This window comes from Halichoeres trimaculatus, unplaced genomic scaffold (genome assembly GCF_033239565.1).
Source record: "Halichoeres trimaculatus isolate MK-OKI-2021-1 unplaced genomic scaffold, fHalTri1.1 fHalTri1_scaffold_18, whole genome shotgun sequence".
Classification (NCBI taxonomy): Eukaryota; Metazoa; Chordata; class Actinopteri; order Labriformes; family Labridae; genus Halichoeres; species Halichoeres trimaculatus.
Genome location: NW_027437196.1, coordinates 8,005,698 through 8,028,748, shown reverse-complemented (window position 1 = coordinate 8,028,748; position 23,051 = coordinate 8,005,698). Strand labels below are relative to the sequence as shown.

General features: G+C 38.3%; 1 protein-coding gene across 1 annotated transcript in view; it reads right to left on the bottom strand.

Moving 5' to 3' along the window:
* LOC141807321 (cadherin-7-like) overlaps positions 1 to 23,051 on the bottom strand; it is a 165,926-nt gene that overhangs the window by 9,733 nt on the left and 133,142 nt on the right. Inside the window, exons 11-12 of the mRNA XM_074693242.1 lie at positions 15,982 to 16,099; positions 9,115 to 9,363 (exon numbers count right to left, since the gene is read on the bottom strand). Coding sequence (XP_074549343.1) covers positions 9,115 to 9,363; positions 15,982 to 16,099 — 367 coding nt within the window. The remainder of the gene's footprint in view (positions 1 to 9,114; positions 9,364 to 15,981; positions 16,100 to 23,051) is intronic.

The window sequence follows — 23,051 nt, the reverse complement described above, 5'->3', positions numbered from 1 at the left end:
TGCCATTCATGTGAACACAAGAAACCAAGGCAGGGAGAGCACATCTCCACTCTATTGTGCATACATGAAAAGCCATGGCAAGGAGAGCACACCTCCTCTCCCACTCATGAAAAGACATAAAAAGCAAGGGCAGGGAGAGCACATCTCTCTGTTTTATGTACATACATTAAAAGCCTAGGCAAGTATTACACATGTTTACTCGTTTTTATCTGTATACAGGCAATATGCAGAGAGAGCAGCAGCGAAGGTCCTGTTGGGTACAGAACAGAACAAGTATCAGTGAGGCCAAATTTCACATTGGTAAAATCAGACAGCATATAAAGAGGTGCTGGGGAAGGCAGAGGGAGCAACAGGGAGTAGGCAGCTGAAGCAGATTTAATAGAATGCCATCTTTGCAACACCCAAGCAGGAATCTCTGGTCTAGAAAAGTGAAGACAATTTTTAAGATGCAAAAAATATGCAGCTTATGATTAGACCACAAGAGGCTGTCGGCAAAAGCCACCAGGTCACATGTCAAAGAGTCTTTTCTTTGGTTATGTATCTCATATACTGGTATGTACTCAAGCTGTACCGGGGCTTTCTTTGTGGGATGAGGAGCCCTTCGAAGGCGACATATGCATCACCTATTGGGATTGAAGTGTCTCACACACATTTGATGAATAGTGAGAGGAGGAGAGCGGCTCTGGAGAGCTCTTCACGTGCAACATGCATTGTAGTTATTAGTCTGGGTCATGATGACAGATAACTGGAATCTGTCTTTCTGGTGTGATTTTTTTCCCCTCTTACTTGATGAGACAGAAAGAGATTGATGGAGGGAAGAGAGAAAAAAAAAAGGAGATTTAAGACCGACAGCCCCCGAGGATGACAGCAGCAAGACGTAGCTCAGGGTCTTTTTCTGATTCGTGTCTCATCCGAAACAATACAATCATGCGCAATCACAGCCTGGATTGCTACCTGAGAGATTGAAAGAGGTCTTGATGGAAGGCCATCAAGGAAGATCAGAATAAAGGATTGGGCACAGTGGTCCCATACAGGCCGTTAATAGAAGAAGGGAGGGATATGCACAGAGAGGAATGAGAGAAAAGAAGGGAAGAGGATGATCCAATTGAGGGAAACAGACTGATGGGGACAGCTTAGGACACACACCGCACTCGCACAAACACAGAGACGTCTTGGAGGTATATTAAACTGGAGGCCATTAGTTCTAAGCCTTAGGCCTGAGGCCACGCTGAGCAGAATGGACCAGGCTTTCATTAGCCATTCTGGGTTCAGGCTGCTGCGGCCACGTATTTCCCCCTGTTGCTCTTTTGAAGTTTTCATTTATCACACGAAAAGTATTCTCTGCTGCAATAAAGGCGAAAAACTTCAAGGGGACTGGAATGAAAAGCAAAGTCTGACCCCATCAAAGAGCTCATTTCAGTTATTGTATGTGCTGTTTGGATCCTCCTCGGCTTCCAGTGAAGATCACCTGAGCGTTAAACCGCGGCGCGGCCCTGATGTGATCAGGCTTTGTCTGTGGGTTTTATGAGCAATAATGCCGCCAGGAGGTGACGGCTCCGAGTCGCAATATCTTTAAGGTTATGTTAATGAATTCTCCCTTTACAAGCATCTCTCCCAACATCTTAACATATGGTGTTGCATTAGAAAATACAGCGCTTGCCCTTGAGATACAGATCCCCTGTACAGTTCTTATCTGTGTGACCTTCATGAGATATTATAATGAGGTTTATAAAATACACTGACACGTATCTGGGGGAAGCCATCATGAGAGCTCCTTTATAAGGGAAGGTGATCTAAAATATGAAACCTCATCACTGACTCAGGCTGCCTGCAGGCGCTGCTTTCCTTCAAATAAAATGCACATGGTTACACTTTACTTTTTTACTGGAGTGTGCACAAAGGCAAGAGGGGGAACTTTCAAATAAATGACACATAAAAATAAACTGGCTGGAAAAAGTTGAGAAAGATCTTGGAGAATTTAAAAAAGAGTAAAAACTTCCTATGATGAACTGTTTGTTTTAAGCTAGGTTTTATGCCCTTAAACTGACATAATCTCAATGCAGTCTTCTGCCAGTGAAATATATTCCTCTCTGTACATATTTGCTGCTGTAACTTGACTCATCTGACACCTAGATGGTGTGATAAAGAGGTACTGTATTGATTGGGAGAGAGTTAACACTGGTGCAGGCAGATGTAGAGGCGGAAAAACACCAAAACTTGCCATATGATCCAGAAGAACCAGTGCACAAGAATTCTGCACATAACACAGCTTTCTAAACCGTGCAGCCCTGAATTGACTTGACTGACACCTGTTGCAGAGGTTTCAAGCATTGACTAGAAAAGCACTCAGAGAGTGCAGACCTCCGCCAAGCATATTGTGATTATCACCAGCACTTTAGTCCTACTTTAATGTTCTCCATTTCAGCAGACTGTCTGCTATAATTTGGTGTTAGTTGTAGGTTTGTACGATAATTTGTTTCCCTGACAGGGTTGAAAGTTATGATAACCCAGTACATATTTTATATTTCGAATCCTAGTATCCAGGATATTACCAGGATCTGGATCGTACTTTAAACATCTGTCAGAAATTATGGTGACCTTATCTTGTATTGTTTTGCAAAGCAATCCAGCCATTTATGGTGGAGTTATACACACATATGGTGAAAAATGGCCCTAACTCACAATGATAAAGAATCCTTAAAAAAGTCCTGGATCCAGACGGTGATCCGGATCACCTCCAAAATTTAATTACTACTTCCTTATCCTATTTTGAACATTTCCTGAAAATTTCATCAAGATCTGTTTGTTACTTTTTCAGTTATATTGTTCATAGACAAACTCACCCGAAAACATAACCTCCTTGGTGGAGGTAATAAAAACTGAACCGCATCTGCCCAAATAGGTGTATTTTTTTTCTTTATACATCAAAACTCTTTGAAATAAATCAATACAATGCTGAAAATCACTGACTTTTCCTACAAGTGTCTTTATTTTAATGTGAAATTATTCATAGATTACACTTCCGGAGCATACAATATCACTCAGCCTACCTATTTTCACCATTCGGGTTCATATTTTTTCCTTTTTTTCTTGTTGGTTTTTTGAATAGTTGTAAGAGTTGGTTGCATTCTGGAAGCTTTAGACACTGATGAGTCAGATGCTGACACAGTGTCAGAGATAAATGTGTTTTTAAACTTGTAGAAATTTAGTTCTTACAGCATTTTTAGCGCTAATGGAGGATTGGCAGCTTCTCAGTTTCTCACCTCATCACCTAGGTGGTGATCTATGAGGGTTAGAATGCTTTGATAAGGAAGTTCTGCACTAATTTGCTGCCTGGATGTTGTTACAGGGGTTGTCAGACCAGTGCAGGCAAATGTAGTGGCGGAAAAACACCAAAACAAACCTTTTGTCACTAGTGTTCATTACCTTAGGCCTATGAAATCTCAGAGGGGCTAAACAGTTAGCTCAAGCTGTTGGAGCAACCCTCTCTGAGCCAGTTTCCACATATTCACTGTTAGAAAACCCCAGTAAACAACCCTTACCCTATCCAATGAAGCCAAATGATGATAGTGTACATTATGAAAATGCAGTCTCCAGCTAACTTTGACTGATCTGGAAAGCAGCTAAGTGCCACTTGTAGAACAACCACCGTCCACTCATATGGATAAAAAGTCTGACCTTTGGTGCCTTGGGAACTTTGGCAGAACTCTGGAAGTGCCACCAACTTGCTTAAAGTCCAAACTTGCGCCACACAAGGACCTGAACTACCAACGCCCTGGTTCCCAAACCAACCCCCAATGAACTGCCACCCAACCAGCAGATATCATTTTAGATTCTACAGTAAAAATAGGCATTTATGCATGGGCTGTAATGAATATGACCTCAGTTTTTGGAACCAGCCTCAAGTGGTCATTCAAGGAACTGCAGTTTGATGCATTCATTCTTTTTTGACCTCTGCATTGGCTTCGTTTAAAATAAACTTGGGCGAGGTTAATGCTTGTCACCAACCTTTTCCTAAATCGATGAATTTATTATTACCAAACCTTTTTCCAACAGTGATATTAAAAGTTGAAGATACAGAGATGCCATACGGTCAGAGTGTATTTCTGACACACAATCTCACATTCCTCATAATTTCCACAACACATATCAAATATAAGAAATAAAGTCAAGGTAACAGCCTTGGGTGTCCACATACTCCATTTTTTTCCAACTCCGGTCTGAATACCTACGGACTGAATCTCACCACCTGTTGGCTCTGACTAAACATTCGCTGAAAATAAATAAATAAATAAATCTAAAAGTTGCCCCAAAAACCGAGCAAACCAACTCCACTTAATTGATCCTGTTGGCAGGATTTCAGTAAACATCCAGGCTGCTATTGAGAGCTGGCTGACCTAGGTCACACGTATTTTACCAGAGAGGATATACGAGGGGAGGAAAACTCCCCCTAGGTTTGACATGCTCGAGACCTCAACGTGGAAGTGTGTTTTAACAAAAAGCTCACATTCAACATTCAGCCTGGAGAAGGAGCAGAAGCAGGGCTAACTCTGAGACATGCGGTAAATACTAAGAGGTGTTTAGAGACAACATAATGTAAATTACATTATTTCATATAGACTTAAACATGAACTTCAATCTGAACTCCTGAGGTTGTAAACTGAACTATAATCCCACTGAAATGTAAAACAAAGCTGGTTGAGGAAGGCAGCTTGGAAGGGATGATATGCTCGAGAATGCTTTGGCTGTTTATGCTCTGCAGCACTTTTGGCTTTGCAAGAAATATTAGCAGTGGGTCAGAAAAGGGAGAGAGCATGCAGTTTTTATTTTACCAAAGGAAATATGGTTTAAAATGTTTTCGTTTGCATAAAAATGATTGATTGTTAGTTCTTAGCTTGTTTGGTGCCTTTTTGTGACCTTAAAAAAAATCATGCAAACCATCAATGACCAAATTCTCGTATTCAAGGTTTTACCATAAGAGGATTGCATGGTGAGAATTTTGTTCACAAGAGGGCACCAAAATCAATCCATAATTTGGTTTGCAAAAGGTCTGTGCTCCTTTTTTATCTGTTAAACCTGAGCAATAGGGAGTGGTCTGAGACGTCAAAAAAAGTCAGATCCTCTGTTCTCCATGTATATGCATGTATATACTTTACAATTGAGCTGTGACCTTGGCCAGACTGCTGTTTGCATGTAAAAATACTGATTGTATCATTTGCAAAGTGGACGCAAAGAGTAAGATGCACCACAAACTGCGCATCAAAGTTGTCAATGTACTTGGAGCAAATCAGCCTCTATGTACAGTAAAGACTGAAATCTTAATTGTCTACAGAGAGCTTTTGTCAACCACGCTGTGTGCTTGCAAGTGTTTTTCACTTTTTTTTTTTTTTTTTTTTCACTATTTTTATCTAACAAGCAGCTTTTTCCAAGCTAACTTCAGGTAGTAAACTGGAATTTGAGTCCTGTTTGTCTTGAATTAACTTCAAACATTATAATGACTTATCTTCTCTATTCAGATGAGAGCACACAGTGCAGCTCTGCCCAGGATAGAGTGCAGATGCTAACTGCTCATCTCGGGCACAAAACTGAACAAAGCTGCAATCCAAGCGAGTGTACACGTCTTATTTTGAAATCTGTTGTGGCAGCCATGAAACACATGGGAAGGAAGAAGCGCTAGAACTGCGACTTCATTCTTATTCCGAGAAACTCAGCAAGAATATTATTATTTTCACTCTTTTGAAGAAATTCAGACATTATTTATTGTCTTTTAATATTTGAGATAAGGCATTTTTCTAGAGTTGCCGATGACTCTTAAGTACGGTGGCCTTTGTAGGTTTCTTTGTCTGAGGACTTCAGAATTAAAGAAAGATCACAGCCCTTGAGTTTTATTAAAAGAGGATATTAAAGGAATTTAAGACAGCTGGGCTTCAAAGACTGTGTAACTATTCTTCAATTAAAATATTCTTCAATTAAAATATCCTTTAAACGCAGCAGCTTCGTTTGTGACACCAGTAGCGCTCATGTTTGAAAATAGCGCTGAAAGCAGAATAACTTCCTGTTCAAATGATGAATGTTGCCTTCGTCCAATCAAGTCCTCCCTTTTGTCCTCCCTTTCGTCCTCTCTTCCATCCAATGAGTGATGACTCATGTCGCCCACCAGCACCTTCCTCTTCCGTTAGCCTAATGTTGTGTTATTTGTTGTTGTGTTTTTTAATTTTCAGTTGTGTTTAGTTATTTGTGTTAAGTTATTTGCGGTTCTGTTTTTTTTTTTTTTATTTGTAGTTGTTGCTATTTGCTGTTGTGTTGAGCTTTTTGTGGTTATGTTTATTAATTTGCAGTTGTGTTTAGTTATTTGTGTTCATGTTTGGTTATTTGTTGTTGTGTTTAGTTTTTTTGTTGTTGTGTTTAGTTAATTTGCGTTTGTGTTTTTTAGATTTGTAGTTGTGTTTAGTTATTTGTGGTTTTAGTTTGCATTTCAGGGTCACCATACTTATGTCGAATAAAACACAAAAAAATGATTCAGATTTTTCAGTTTAGAACTTTACGTCTGTGTTGTTTGCACTTGATTATCATTTTCCCAGTTTTTCTCCGTAAATGAGATCTTAACATGTAGAAGCCAGCAGCAGAAAGTGATTCACTAATCTTGGTGCCACTACCGGCTGCATTCCATTTTTAATGAATTCTCCTGAGAGAGTTACTCACAGGAGCTTTAACCATCCTTTAGTGGCATTACTTTGTCACTATTTTTTAGATTTTGATTTTTTAAGAAAGTGGTCCATCCTCAGTGTCCCTTCTTTCGTAATGGTCCATTCCCTTGCTATCTGTTTCTCTGTAGGAAAATCTTTCTCCCTCCACAGCATGTCCTTATATCTTACACACACTCACATGCAGGCATGGAGGCGGAACAGAATCTCTGTTCTGCTTTGCTCTGATTCGATTTCGCTAACATAAGCTGGTCGCTCTAATTGTCTCGGACACAAACACACAGCTTTAAGACAGAAGTATCGTTTCCCTGCTCTGTTCTTTGAATGCTTCCCAAAGGCTTTTCTCTCCACTGAGATCCCAGGGCTCACTTCAATTCACAGAGGTCAACGTCTGCTGCTGTTGCTAATGGAGAGTCAATGTCTTGTTCTTTTAAGTCTTTCTGCTTTTTCCTGACTCTAACTTCTGAATATTTGCAACCATCATCTCCTTACAGTGCGTGCTGGGGGACCTGTAATTGACGCTGAATGCAAAGTAAGGTCTTTCACTGTGTGCAGTCACTTTCTTATAGTATTTGCTAAATACTGCAAAGATCTGAGGATACAGCATTTCTAAGAGAGGGCAGGGAGCAGTGTTAACTCAAGCACTTTTTGTATACATACACACACATACATACATACACATATATATGTTGCAGAAATCCCTGAATCTCCCTTTGCACTGCTCAAAACAGTACATTCTAGAAATAGCACAAGATCTACACGAGACTTGCTGAAATGATGACTGGTACATGACAAATTGGAGAGCTGTGCCTCAAACACCAGGTGTGCCACCAACAGGCCTCCAGAGAGCTGGCCAATCAGAGGGCAGGGGCTAGGGATGGGTACCTTCAACATTTGAGTCAATATGGTACTAATGCTTGGTACCTGGCAATGGGTATCGGTACTCAATGGTACCAATTTTTGGTACTTTTGTGTGTTTATGTAGTTAAATATATATATATATATATAGAATTTTACATATTTATTCTTCAATATATAAACTTGCAATGCTGTGTTCCTGTCCTTTATGAAGAATTGCCTACTCTTCAATGAAGGGAGTTTTTCTGTCTCCAGGGTAGATTTCCATGAAAAAATACATTTTACAAAAAACAATTATTGTATTTGTCAGTTAGGTTAAAGAAGCAATGAAAAAAAAACTGTGTCTCAGTGATGGTATTTTAATACTTTCTCTGTGCAAGAATTTCACTGTTTTGGGCTTGTCCCCAATCCAGGTATTAAAACAACCCTTCTATAATAAAGCAATAAAAGCGCTAAATTCATTTTAACACTTACTTTACATTTCCTCATAACAACTCAAAATACATTTTTCAAATACAGTTTTTATTTGTTCAATTTGCAATTAATTTATGGTTAAATTTTGCTGCCCCTTATACTTCCACTATTACAATCCATCAACATTTTACAGACTAATAATTTTTTTTATAAAAAAAAAATACTGACATTTTTGTATGCTAATTAGATGCTCCAGCAGAACATCCAAGACATGAGGCAGAAGCCTGATTTTTTCATTCCCACATATGTGAGTAATTTCTTTTATACACCCTGATATGAGAGTACGTTTATTAGGTGTCATTACCAAACATGCTACTATGTGAATATTTTAACCCATTAGCTGGAAATTTCACTTTATTTATGTGTATTTTGTGTACATTGTATGCTAGCTAACCTGTTAGCTTAGCAAGTCTAAAACTTAACCAACATTATCTGCAAAAAGTGAAATGTGTCATAACAGTCACATAGGTGGCGAGCCCAAAACAGTGACATTTTTGTACATTTGAATTTTTTAACACACAGAAAAAGTATTAAAATATCATCACTGAGACACAGTTAATTTTTTTCATAACTTCTCCAGTCTGACTCTTGCAAATTTGTTTCTTGTAAAAAACATTTTCCTTCTTGTAAATCCACCCAGGGTACAGAAAAACTCCCTTAGTTAAAAAGTCACCCTGCTAAAGACAGAATTTGGTCGGTACCAGACAGAGGCTCAAATAATAGTTTTTTTTAGAACACCTGAGTGCAAAACAGAGATTATTTTGGAGATGTCGATTATGTAAAGTGACTATGGGGGCACCAGAAGGACAATTTTTAAAAGAAGCACAGTATGCCCTCTTTAAAACTTGAATGAGGTGTTTCAATAGAAGAAAGTCACCTCATCATTAGACAAATCCTAGGTTAACTTTTCATGATGTCTTGGTCACAGTTCCATTGAATCTGATGTTTTTCTGTCTGCCAGCATGAGGCAAAACCACGGCTCTACAGCGGTGTTTATTCTGAGCTTATACCAAACCTCTGACTGCACTTGTTGTCAGCGCCTGACTTATCCGTGACTCCATATCTGTATATATCTTACCCAGAAGTGTGATGATGCAGCCCAAAATAGCCAGGAGGGCGCCGGTGCTGAGGCCAGTCGCAGTGTAGGCCACGGCTCCACAAGACAGAGCCACGCCGTCTGAGTCACAGTCGCACACACGCACCGAGAGGGTGTTCGTGCTGCTGAGGGCGGGAGTTCCACTGTCCACGATCAACACGGGCAGGCGGTACACGGGCTGCTCTCTTCTCCTGAAGCCACCTCGCTTTGTCACAATGGATGCTGTGTTGTCTACAAAACAGAGGGAAAAATCAAAGTAGAGTGGCCTCAAATGAACAACGAACTGCCTTTAAATATACCATTTATCATATAAAATATATCTGCCTTTAAACATCAGGGGGTTTAACTTCTACTCTGTAATGATTGCCGGGCTTTGGTAGTGCACTTTCAAATGATTTTACAGTTTTAAAAGAAGGAACGCCAACAGATGGTGTCATTAACGCAATTCATTACATGGCACGCTGTGGCATCTCTCCCTGATCTTGCCCACCTGTTAGCCAATAACAGCTTGACTTTGATGGTAAAATCATATATGAAATCTGGTCGCATTTCATCGAGAAAAGGAGGAAGACAGATGAGAACAGTGTGCCATTACAGCAGCTAAAAAAAGCCTCTTCATGACAAGTGTTTCAATGGGTTTAAGGCGCTTTCAAACCGAGCAGCCACAATTGAAATGTAGATTTCCCCTTGAAGGACAACTTCTTTGTTATTTCTGAGTGATTGTCAGATTACTCTTTGCTTTGCTTTTAACTGGGAACAAAGTCAAAAATTAAGAAAGAGATGCTTTCTCTTGTAAATTCTGCTCGAGTCAAGTCGGCAAAACGTTCTCACAGCCCGCACAAATGAGTCTGTAACAACTGTCACGGGTTGAAAATAAAGCTGTTAGATTGTTGGATAAACATGTTGTGGTGCTAAATGGGACACACGTGGTCATGAATATTTTTTGTCCTCCAGGGAAATCTGCATGCAGCAAAGCAGAAAAAGAGGAAACTATGACTTTAAGGCATTAGAATACATGGCAAAAGAATGTAGGCAATCGCACGCTACACTTACAGGACTGTTGAATAATTTATCACTCAACCTAAGGAGGCTACATCAGCCTCCACACTTCTGGATTTAGGCTTTCTACAAAACACTGGCTGCAGGGATATGCTCCAGTTCAACTTTAGGAACATTTCTGAGGTCACTCATGTTGGCAATAAAGTCTTGATTCCAAGTGGTTGTGGTTCAGGTCAGGGTCATGGGTTTTCCCCGGGGGCCTTTTTTATTGAGTTCCAGTACAAAAAAAAAAAAAAAAAAAAAACCTGAGCCCTGAACATAGTCAATTCTGGGGTGATTTATGGTGATTTAAGAAGAGTGGGTTGCTTCCAATGTCGAGGTTCAATCTGTAATCTGTGCTTACTCTAGCATCCATTTTTACAATGTGGGGCAGTGAAATGATGGGATTCTACCCAATTGAGGTCTTGACCCCTCTGCTTTGATATAAGAAAATATTCTGTTGCCTGACTTGATCTCAAATCATCCCAGAGTTAGACTTCTTATTTTCCAGTATTTCTGATATTATAACTTGGAAATTAATTTCATTAAAGGACAGAAAAGAAAAAGATCTAAGCCTTCCCCTAACCCAAAGATTTTCAAAGTAGAGGCTGTGGCCCCCTGGGGGGCTGCCAGGGAGCACAAGGGGGTCCCTAGAAAAGGGAAGAGGGAAAAATAGAATCCATTGATGTAATTATTTTTATTCATTTATATTTGTTTTTAATTTTTTATCTATTTTGTAACCATTTGTCCTGGAAATACAAAACGTAAAGTGCTGGGTTCACATGTTTCCAACTGTACCTATCTGCACCTTGTGTGACAGTGGCAACTTCAGCATGACAATGTCAGGATCTGTGTCAGCCTGGAGGTTTGCGTCTCTTATTAAGCTATCTAAAAAACTGATCTGAACTTTGAGGCTCTTCCACTGCCTAACTACTGGCTTGTAAGAAAAGAGTATCTGACCTTGGCTAAAAGAGCCATGAAATACCTTCCCCCTTCTGTGTGAGTCTGGCTTTTGTTTGTTAATACTTTCCTATTCTGAACAAATGTAATAATTATTGAAAAATGAATAAAAGTTTGAAAATGCATTCTTAAAGTTGACGTTTCTTTATTTATTCTGAAGTATTGTCTGTTGGTTTTCAAAGGGAGTCCCTGGCCAGAAGCATGCATGTTGATTCAGAATGCTGATTTGGGGGTTTTAGAAAAGTAAAGTTTGGTAACTCCTGCCCTAACACATAGGAATGAGCAAAAATCATTCAGGGTGATACATTTTAATTCTATTATTGAAAATATATTTCATTGGTTGTTTCATTTAAAGGAATTCTCATTGGCCACTTGTAGTACCTTCACTGCCCACCAGGGGAAAGATATGCTCATTTTTTATCATAACAATACAGGTGATTTCTTTTCTTTTGTCATTCTCATTTACTCAACTTTGGTGTCCTTGTCCTTTGACAGTAGGGAGGCCAAGTTTTTTGCACCAAGAGCAATTTAGTATTGTTTCATGTGCATCTAAAAACTGCTTGAAGAATCTGCTGAATTACAGCCATTAAGTTGGATGGCTTAAAGACCATGTATTTCAAGTCTCTTTTGGCCAATAAGTGTTGACAAAACTACCTAAGTTTTGTCAAATATATAAGTCCTTAAGACCTTAACAGTGTTTTAAAATATGGCCAGTTTAAAAATGACTCTAACGTATCCATTTACCTGAACTGTTTGAAGTATTATACCTCATTAACTTGTTTCAAAAATGAAAGCTTTGATCGATCAGAAAACCTCACAAAATCAAGAACCTTTAAATTAAACAAGAACCATAAAACGTGAAGTCAGTGGAAGTTATGGTTATTTTGGATGGACTGAAAGTAAAAGAATCAAGCAGAGATCTGGTACAATGATACCTCTGTCAGTCAGTCTGACTGAGGACAACTTAGCCTCAGAAAAAAAGTTTAAAAAAGAAACTATTCTTGCGGATTTGGCTTCTTTGACCAAAAGATAGATCGAAAAATGAATGTCTTACTTGCGTCTGTTTTGAAAAGTTGATGTATTAGCATATCAGAGATTTTCTGTCCAGGCTGAACAGTAAAACAGTATATAGATACTGAAAGTTCTTGTGTGGTTATTATGTTCTTGGCTAGGTTTAACTAAATGTCTGTGTATAAGGTAAGGAATATGATGAACTGAGAAAAGCAAAGATCTTAATGACAAAATACTGGAGGTAGAATCCAATTGGAGATTAGAAACTTAATCAACCAAAATAGAAGAAATTAATAAAACAATTCAATTAAAAAAAGATTAAAGTAATCAAAGAAGTTAAGAGGCAACACCAGGAGCTTCCAAACTTTAGAATGCCAAGGCTCCCAAATCCGCATTTGCTTCTGGCCTGGGACCCCCTTTAAAAACCAACAGTCAATACTTCAGAATATTTAAAGAAATGTCAACTTTAAGAATGTATTTTCAAACTTTTATTCACCTTTTTAATGATTATATTTGTTTAGAATGGGAAATTATTAACAAATAAAAGCCAGACTAAAGGGAGAAGGTATTTCATGGCTTTGTCAGCCAAGGTGGGGTACTCCTTTTATACATGTACCCAGTAGGTAAACAGGGGAAAAGCCTCAAAGTTCAGTTTAGTTTTTTAGATAGCTTAATAATAGATGCAACATGGAAACATGTGAAAGCTTTGTATTATTATTTTTTTTTTTGGACAAAGTGTTACAAAATATAAAAAATAAATAAATACAAATATAAATGAATAAAAATAAATCAATAGATTCTATTTTTTCCCTTCCCTCCAATTTTCTGAGGACCCCCTTGTGCTCCCTGCCGGCCCCCCAGGGGGCCACAGCCCCTACTTTGAACACCACTGGGCTATGCTACAATTTAATAATAAGGTATTAAACATCTGATAGATATAAAATTAGTTACTGAAAAAAAAGGATTAGATTTGATTAAAATGTATAAATAAATATATGAATTTTTAATATATTAAAACTATAGAATTTGAACTTAAGTTACTACATAAGGTAGAATAAAACCCAGAAACAGTCAGACTGGAGACACTGAATACAACAGAATCAATACATTAGAAGCAGGTAAATACTGTGTATTCATGAACAGCATCTTGAAAATAAGCTGTGAAACTCCTTCTTCCTGCGAGGCTGCTATTAATCTTCTGAGAGGTTGCGTGAAACATGCACTTCATCATGTAACACAGGTCTGCACTCAGTCATATCACAGCTGCTCCCCCTGAAAGCAACCTGAGCTGATCTCCCACACGTATGAACAAAACACTGAGCAAAGGTCATTCCTTCAGAGAGCGTGTCAGCTCTGCACATGTTTTTAGAGCGTCGGCAGGATTTCATGTCAGTAACTGATGATGGAGCCGGGCTCAGCCCTGTATGTAAATGAACATTTAAGCTTTCCATTAGGAGGAGCTAATTTAGTCTTTTCACCCACTGCTCTGTGAGACGGTGGTGAGCAAATGCATTCTCAGACTTTTTCTGTGATCGGCGACACAGACACCTCGCTTTGAGTAGAGCAAGGTTGTGTCTCTGTGGCATGAAATGAGTTATCAAGGATGCGCTCCAGTTGCAGCAGGAAGTTTCTTTTTGCATTCAATTTTGATGAACAATTACAAAAAAAAGGTAGTGGGGGCATTGTCATAGCAGAATTATGGTTTCATTTGGCACAGTCAGGCATGCCAGGAGCCCCCAGCTACTCTCTACCTCTCCTCCTGAGTCAGATTGCAGTGCAGATTGTGTCCAGAGAGCTGGAGTGAGCAATAGCCAAAGTGTCAATTGAACTGCTGCAAGGCTCAATCTGAGGGAAGTAAGCAGCAAATAGACCGAAGCTAACTTGACCAGCACCTTTAACAGACTCTGAGATCACTTGCACTTTTCTCCAGGGGGGGCTGGGGTTCTAGGGCTGATCTGACAGGTAGAGCTTTGATGAAGATGCATTTATTTGGTAGATGTTCAAATCAGTGACTGATGTAAGAGTTCAGAAAGTGAAGTTTATCTCTATTTCAACAGCACACTTGGGGTATGAAAGTAGATGGAAAACTAACTCAGTATTAGATCTTACTTTCTTTAAACTTTGCATGAGTTTATCTAAACTACTTTAACGATGTTATCAAAAGAAAGATTAACTAGACAGGTGTTTAGGTAATCACATCAGGTCTCCATAGGGTTCCAAAATGAGCAACGAGAGCAAAAAAGTCTTTGTTTTGGTGACTAAACATATTTAAATGTATTCAAAAGTAACATTTATGTCTATTTCACGATCATAATGCTCAAAATATAAATGAGAGATGCAAAACAAGGGAGGATAAAATACCTTGAGACATGAACCATTACTTCTCATAAATTCCAATAATGTTTAATGATTAATTTTGAATAATTTTAAGGGGAGGTGCCCATATATAGATACTGGAAGAATGCATTCATGGTCATATAATGTTTTTCTGCTCACTGTCATATAAATAACCTGGTTCCTCTGGAGGTCCTCAGGTAATTAAAGAGGGCAGAAGCAATGTCCTCATTTTGCCCATAAACAGGTATGCATGTAATTAAAACTTACATTGAAGTCTGTTTAACACTGATGATACTCAAATATGAATGAAGGAATAAAAGCCAAGGAGAAAATAAATCATATCTCAATATCATTTTATGCTTTTATAATGTTCCTTGTTTATATTGATACAAATGGACCATTTCCTGATGAGGTCCCAAGAAGAGCAGTGAGGGCACAAAGAAAAGGCCTAATTTTATCCATAAACATGTATGAGTGTAATAAAAAGTTGCAGTTTTCCTGTTTCGCAATCACAATGCTTCAGTTCTACAGTTTCATTTAGCAGATGCTTTTGTCCAAAGGGAGGTAAAACACAAGCAAGAATTTAGACAGAAGCAAAACCTAGTTAGTGCAACAGTGCTAAAAGTTATTTGGCAGCAGGTGCTGACATTAAGTGCAGGATTTTTTTTTTAAATGTAGAATAATCCAGCCAACAAACCACAATTAATTGCTGCAACAATATACTTCAACCTTCAAAAAAATCAGTAATAGTGCTGAGAAAACAATAAGAGCTGAGTCTAAGACCTTCTGACTCATTCTACCCCTGAGGACAAAGAGGAGAAGGGTCAGCTTGAGTGCTCAAGTGTTCCCTGAACAGATGAGTCTTCAGACATCTCTTAAAGTAGAAAGGGACTCTGTGGATCGTGTAGAGTTTGGTAATTCATTCCACCATTTGGGCACAACAGAGGAGAAGAGTCTGGCTAGTGATTTGGAGCCGCGCTGGGCTGGGAGCACCAGGCGTCTTTCACAAGCAGAGCGTAGTGGGCCAGAAGGAGTGAAGACCTGGATGAGGGACCCCAGGTAGGCAGGAGCTGTTCTTGTCAATGTTTGTAAGCCAGAAGAAGAGCTTTGAATTTTATTGGACTGGAAGCCAGTGAAGAGAGATTAACAGCAGGTGACATGTTGTTTTGGGCTGGGTAAAGACCAGAGGTGCTGCTGCATTCTGGGTAATCTGCAGAGGTTTAAATGTACACGCGGAGAGGCCTGCTAGGACGGAACCGCAGTAGTCGATTCATGATATCACAAGGGCTGGTACCAGAAGCTGCGTGGCCTTTTGTGTCAGGTAGGTAGGTCTTTTTTTTATTGCTGTATGGTAGCTTCACATAATTTACAATGTATAAAAATATTCACTTGTCTTTAATCCAGTTATTAAACCTCAACCTTTTATATGTCAGTTATAGAAATACTTAATTCAAAAGAATTTCAAACTTTGAGGTTGACAGATAAAAAAGATGGTTGCTGCACCTTTGTTGTCTCGCAGGGTGAAGTTGAGGTTGCCGGCAACAGGTGCAGCCAGGGCAAAGTAAAAGTGGTGACCATTTGAGGGTTCGTCCTTATCCACCGCACTGATGGTCTGGATCACCTGAGGATAACAGAACAGCACACACACACACACACACACACACACACACACACACACACACACACACACACACACACACACAAACAAAGATAGACATTTAAGATTAGTTACCGTACTGATCTTTATCCAATCTCAAAGGCTGATTAGGTGTTAACTCAGGCTGTTAATTGTTTAATGTGTGCATGCAGTGAGAGCTATGGTCTGGTTTTAAGGACAGCTCTGTTGTCAAACCTTCGTACATGCATCACTTTCCTCTCTGACATAGATTTATGTAAAGTGAGACATAAATCTTTCTTAAAAGGCCACCAACAGCGTGAGTGAACTGGAGAAAATCAACTTGATTCTGATTGATGGAAAAGATTTGCTTTATGATGTTTGGCTGTGTTTAAGTGTCATTTATCTCTAGAGTACAGTTAAGTGCTTATTTGGCAAGAGCTTGGCACCCTCTTAGGGATGAAGTGTTTGCTTTTGGGAAGTGATTTCGACCAAGCAAATCATGTCAAGCTTCTTTTTTCCAGCTCAGGCTCCCCAAAAATGCTTTTCATCTGAACCTAATGTGTCCTGGAGTAAGCCTAAAAAAATCAGTAAAAATAAAAAAGTTGATAAATGTTGGCGCCCCCTGTAGACAAAGTGGTGTATTTTATCTCTTTGCTTATTATAACCTGTCCATTTATAAGTATGTTTTCAACAAGCAATCTCATTCTGCTGTTTTTCAATAGTCAAGTGTATCACCTGCTGTGTGAATCTGTTGTTGATGTAAGCATGAGACTAGTCAGTATTTGAACAGCAGAAACACCTGTTAGTACCAAGAACTTAACTGTTTGTGTCAATTTGTGAAAGACTTTAGTTTGCAGAGTGGTAATAAGAGGTAAAATTTAAGAAGGTAGTAATGCCAAAAAAAAAGAATCTCTCAAAGAGAAGACAAGTTGATTTCAGTCTTGTCTCATCCCACCATTTGCAATGCATTTCAGGTCATTATTATGTCTCTTAGATTTGATTTTTATAAAATCCATTAATAAATTCCCCCATACCCAACCTGCTTTTATTATATATCTTTTTATTTATTTTTTGTTTTGTTTTTCTTTTTTTGTAATTTATGTTTTTGTGCAAAACTGGCAAACAAAGTAATACTTTATAAAACTTTTTTTAAAAAGCTTAAGTTGAAACTGATTTGGTGTCACAAAAAACATTAAAAAATTACCACAATCTGCAAAAACTGAAATCCGAGCAATTGTTCATGTCCTACTTCACCTAAAAGTCAATAGAAGTCTTATTTAAATTTTAATGGACAGACATGATGCCTGAGTTGAGTAAAGAGAACAATGGACCCAAGGGGATAATAAAATAATCTAGTTTGTTTAAAGACAAAATCCTTTTAACAAAAAGTTGAAATTGCCTCATTGGCATTTTTTTTTACTCTTTAGTAACAGTGAAGGTTCCATTTTTGAAAATCATGAAATTATGATAAAGACATTTTACTGGATTTTTCAGAAATATATGCGTCATAATAAGTCTATTAACTGAAAATAAGGCATAAACTTTTGCTTAGATTTCAGTTTTTGGTAGGATCTCTGTTGGTTGCTGTCAGTAAGGCTTTTGTTTGATGAATCCCTTCACATCAAAAGCTTCACAAAACCTCTCCATAAAAATTTAGCTCTTTACATCAACAACAACAAAAAAAAACTTAACAGGTACAAAAAGTGTAACAAAGTAAAAAAAAGAAAAAAACATGCGGCTCCACCCTCTGGTGTTAAACCCCTTGATATCTGTTGTCATGAATTTTTATGACATACCCTGTCAGGTCTTGATGCAGCTGAAATGACCTTTGTATCCCACTAATACCTATTGATTTACGTTCTGCACATACCAAGGCTCATATCAAATGCACTATTTTCCAATAAAACCAGCCAGAGGGTGAATTTTTACATCTATATATGTCATATAACTTATTTATCACTACTGTATGTTTCATATCTAACTTTACAATTGCCACTCAATTTAGCATCTGTAAGACAGCAAAAACACACAAAAATGTATATTTTTAAATAAATGTAAATGAATTAAGGCAGAGAGTGGTTAACTCAAAGAACACCTGTCCTTTGAAGATCGAGGGGTCTTATTAAGGAGGGGTTGTGGCCAGTGAACATTCAAAACTACAACAAAACTACTTTTTTTTTAATCAATACAAGAGCTCACTTCACATATTGAATAACAGCATCAATTTTTACTACCTAAACTGTAAATATTCATTTGAATCTTTATAAATTGAATGTAAATTAAAATATTTAGGCTCCTACAGTCATATTTCTGTAGGTTAAACAGAGGCATCAGTGTGAATTTCAGTCTGTTTTATATCCAGTTAAATAAAGAGAAGATATGAAATGATGCCTCATTAATGTAAGTTGTGTACTTTGAAATTTAAAGCAGCTTTGGATAAGCCTGCTTGCTCAGATCACCATACAGTCAATATATTCCATGTCAGGTCAGTACACTGAATGTAGTTAAACTAATGCTTTCAAAATGAATTCATATGTTAAGCAGTCAGGCAGTCCCACTTCATTAGAAATATGAAAATGACTCATGATAAGAACTGCTCTTGCTCGAGGCGATGCAAGACGAGCATTCATTTCCAGGAGTTAAACAAGTGAATGCTATTTGTCTCGGCCCACTTTATTTTGCCTCTGAACCTAACGCTGAGCAACATCTCACTCCTTTTATTTTACAGCAGCGTTGACAACGATAAATAATGCAGGAAATCAAATTACCAAATAAACCAATTTATTTACACCCACCAGCCTGAGCTGTAATGACTTTTTTATTCATACAAACGTGTTGTCTGAAAATCAAGTTATCTCTTTTTGGTAGAAAAAAAAAGAACATTGAGCGTTAATTTCAGCGCCGTCTGTGCAGCAGCACTTAGCCGCAGACGGGGAAAAAAAAGTCGCTCAGTACATGCTGTACAGGAGAAGCATATCACACACAAACATGCCATATGGACGACAAATGATAGCCGCCGAGACGACCATCAAAGTGGGTGTTTTTGCAGCAGTGTCCTTATAAATTTAGATCAAACCTGCAGACTCCTTTGTAGGGAATCGAGAAACTCAACCTTGTGACAACTCACACCCGTGGACTGGATCCAAGAGATTCTTAAAAGCAATTCACACTAAATTATCACATTTCCCAGCCCTAAACATCACTATGCCTCACATCAAGACAAAAACAGACTTTAAAAAAATCAAATAATAAAAAGGGCGAGGAAGAAGAGGAAGAAATAAAAGCCACTGATCCATCAGTGCACAGACGTGGATTATCAGTTGTCAGCTGTGATTAAATGCTGCTGGTTACAAGCTGTCAGGTATTAGGGGTTGGTGTAGGTGGTAAACGACATCCTGCCAATTATTAAAACTGGCAGGCGGGGTGAAAATTCATGAATATTTTACTCTGTGTCTAAACAAAATTAAAATAGTTCCTCTTTCATCAGCAGAAGTAATCACGAAGTATGCTTTTTGTGTTTGTTTACCGTTTGGTTTTTGCAGCGTGAGGGAAAATTTATGTGCGAAGCAAGAATGTGAAAAGGTTATCTTCCCGGAGTCGGGGGCTGTCGGGATATCTGTAAATACAGACACGAGTGATGTTTGTGTGAGCGATAGATCAGTGACAGGTAGACGCAGAGTACCCAGACATGCAGCGTGTGCATGCTCGGGTGCATATCATGAAAGCTGCCATTGATTCCAGGATCATAATAACTCACAAAGCTCACACTCTGTTATGGAAATTCCACATCTGATAGAAACCTTTCTCTGTGCCTGTTACAGCGACACCTCCTATACACAATTTGAACCCTTTGATGTCCTTTGAATATTGCAGATTTATCCAGAGCTTATCTCCAGAAAGGTTTCTGCTCTCTCACTGCAGAGGGAAAGGACTGTAAATCATCCTTAAATCAAACACTTTGTAATGTATAATGCCTTTCATTAGTGTGGCTCTGATGCAAGACGTTCCAGAGAACCTTTGGTGGGGAATTCTCTAATGGGTTGAGTAGCAGACAGGAGAGAGGAGGCATGGATGGAGGCATAAATTCTCCCTGAAAGACATTAGCAGTTTTCAGACTGGTGCCTGTCGCGGGGTAAAGCTGAAGAGGCCTATGAGTCACGGAATTAAAGGGATTTTGAGTTTATACAAGGTTGCACGTCAGATCAAAAAGGATCTAAAAGGACAAAAGGTGCCTGTATTTGTAGGAGGATGTGCAAACAACATGAGGCTTGTGTACACAGAGGAGACAAAAAATTGTTGGTTGGCATTTCTTAATATCAAGTTAGTCAGAAAGTCTGCTGTGTTGAAAACATTTAAAGGTACAGTACCAGCAAAAAGTCAAAGAATTTTGGAAGATGGAAAAATACTGTCCAACAGAATACCCGACTTGTATGCAACCACCTGTTTTACAGATCCATCTGTATTCAAGAAAACAAAACCAAAACATAGAAAGTTTGACAGATAACACAGATCATACTGACCCATCTCTAGTATTTGATAACCTAGCTTCCGTGTTATTTCTCCATCTATTTTTTTCTACAAAGAAGTCAAGTGACTGTGTTTACTTTATATATTTAGTGTGAACATTTTTTTCTTTTTGACAGAATTCCTGACCCCGCACCCTTGACTGCTCAGCTACACTGCAAAAAACTGAAAACTTTTTAAGTGATTTTGTCTTATTATCAGTATAAAATTTCTTTTTAGGCTCAATATGAGCCGCATTCACCAAATCAGTCCAGAAAATTCTCTTGTTTTAAGTTACTTAAAGAAAAAAATGAGGTCTGAATCGCTTGTTACAAGTAAAAAAAACCTGCCAAAGCAACTAAAGAAAAGATACTTGTAATAAGACATTATTCTAGTTTCAAGCAAATTTTTGTTCATTTTTTTCTTGTTCCATTGGCAGATTGTTTTTATTTGTTACAAGCAATTCTGACCTCATTGTCTTTAAATAACTTGAAACAAGACATATTACTGGACTGGTTTGGTGAATGTGGCTCATATGAAGTGTAATAAGATAATTCTTAATTAAGGACAGAAACACTTGATAAGATTTCAGTTTTTTTGTGGTGTAATTACCCTCATCTCGCGCCTTACCCACCCACTGGCAACATCTACAGTAGTGGTGGGTTTCAAGCATAGACTTCAATATGGACGTAGTGTCCACGACGTCACCCGTCTGTTCCTGAAATGGAAAATGAAGCTCATTGCCTATAGCGGCCATATTGGTTTTGGCAAGGGCTTCCTGTACAGCTATAGAGGACCTGTCGGTCATGTGACCTAAGCTATGCCTCTGATTGGGCAAGTTCCCGATCTCAATACCCTCTGAACTGCAGAGGAAGTAAAAATTCACCCCCATTACAGTGTGTGCTGATAGTAAAATTAGCGATTCAGACAGGAGACGTTTTTTGAGAAACAGCAGATTTTAGCACTTCAGCATTGTCTCATGTTCTTAGACCAGAGCTTGCCGCTTGGTTTCAAGTAAGAGTATTGAAAAAAATACATTTTACTTAGAGCAGCAGCCAAAACAAACAAAGGCAATCAACAAATTAACAGACAAGAAAAAAAGAACAATCAACCAACCAAACGGTCAGTTAAACAACCAGCTAACAAGTGACCAAAAATAACAAAAACAAAAACAAAAAAAAACAGCCAAGAAATGACAAACCAGCCAAACGACAAATGAACAAATTAAGAGACAACAACATTAAAAACCAACCAACAGATGAAAAAAAAAAAAAAAAAAACTGACCAAACTATGAAAATACAAATGACCAAACAAAACACCAACCAACAAACTCTCAAGCCAACCAGCCAAAGAACAAACCAAAAAACCACCATGCTTGCCAACAAATGAGGAAGGGAAAAATCAACCAAATTGGCAGCCAACCAACCAAACAGCCAACCGGCCAACACAAGTACAAAACAGGAAACAAACTATTTAATGAAAAAAAAAAAAAAAACAAGCAGCAGCTCCCTTATTGCCAGTCATTTTGGATCATTTCCCAACACTTTAAATGAATCACCCAGCATGTTTAACACTAAATTATATTCAGTCAAAACCCCTTTACAGTAGTAACTAGTTTTCTGATTTAAAAACCAACATGAGTCAAAACTAGATCTCACGTCTTATTCAAGCAACTCCAGTCCAGACCATTCAAATTTCACCTTTTCTGTTGCCAATGTGGCAATGAGGTAGATCTGAGGGTCATGGTGAATTTTAAATTCTGGGTAAGCAGCTAAAAAGCAACATAAAAGTTTTGGAAAAGAACCTTAAAAAGGCACTGCTGTTATTTTCTGTAGCTGTTAAAAGTTACGTTTTTTTATCAGTAAGAATCTGAAGTTTTAGTTGGTAGCTGAATATTTAGCAGGATCGTTTACAGTGAGATGGTAGTTGTGTTAAACAGAATCCCTTCAGGAAAACATTTTGTTTACCTGTCTTTTCTCCTCTCCTCCCTCTGCTTGGAAACAAACCAAGACTAGGTACAAACTGTTCGGCGAACAATGATAAGACGTCTGAGTAACATAATTTATCCTGAAAATGAAAACGAATTGGATGCTGAGCAAAGACATTAAGTGATACTGCTTTGTGCATGTAAACAGAGTCGGTAAGAAAACACCGGAGCAGGATGCAATCCAAAGTGTCTGCAGCAGAGGTGACAGAGCGGCTGGTGCTGAATGTCAAGTTACTTCACAGTGTTGACATCCTGCACACAACTTCTAATGAAGTGATAGAGTATGAAGGTGGTGTCAACAACTCAGAAACACATGACAAACAGTTATTAACACTTCAGCATCGAAGATGGTATAGGCTCTATTTTTGATCCTAAAACGCACATCATTATACACAACCTGTTAATAATCATCAGAAAAAAACTAAAAGTCAGAAATCAGAACTCAGACGTTACATGTAGCTGTA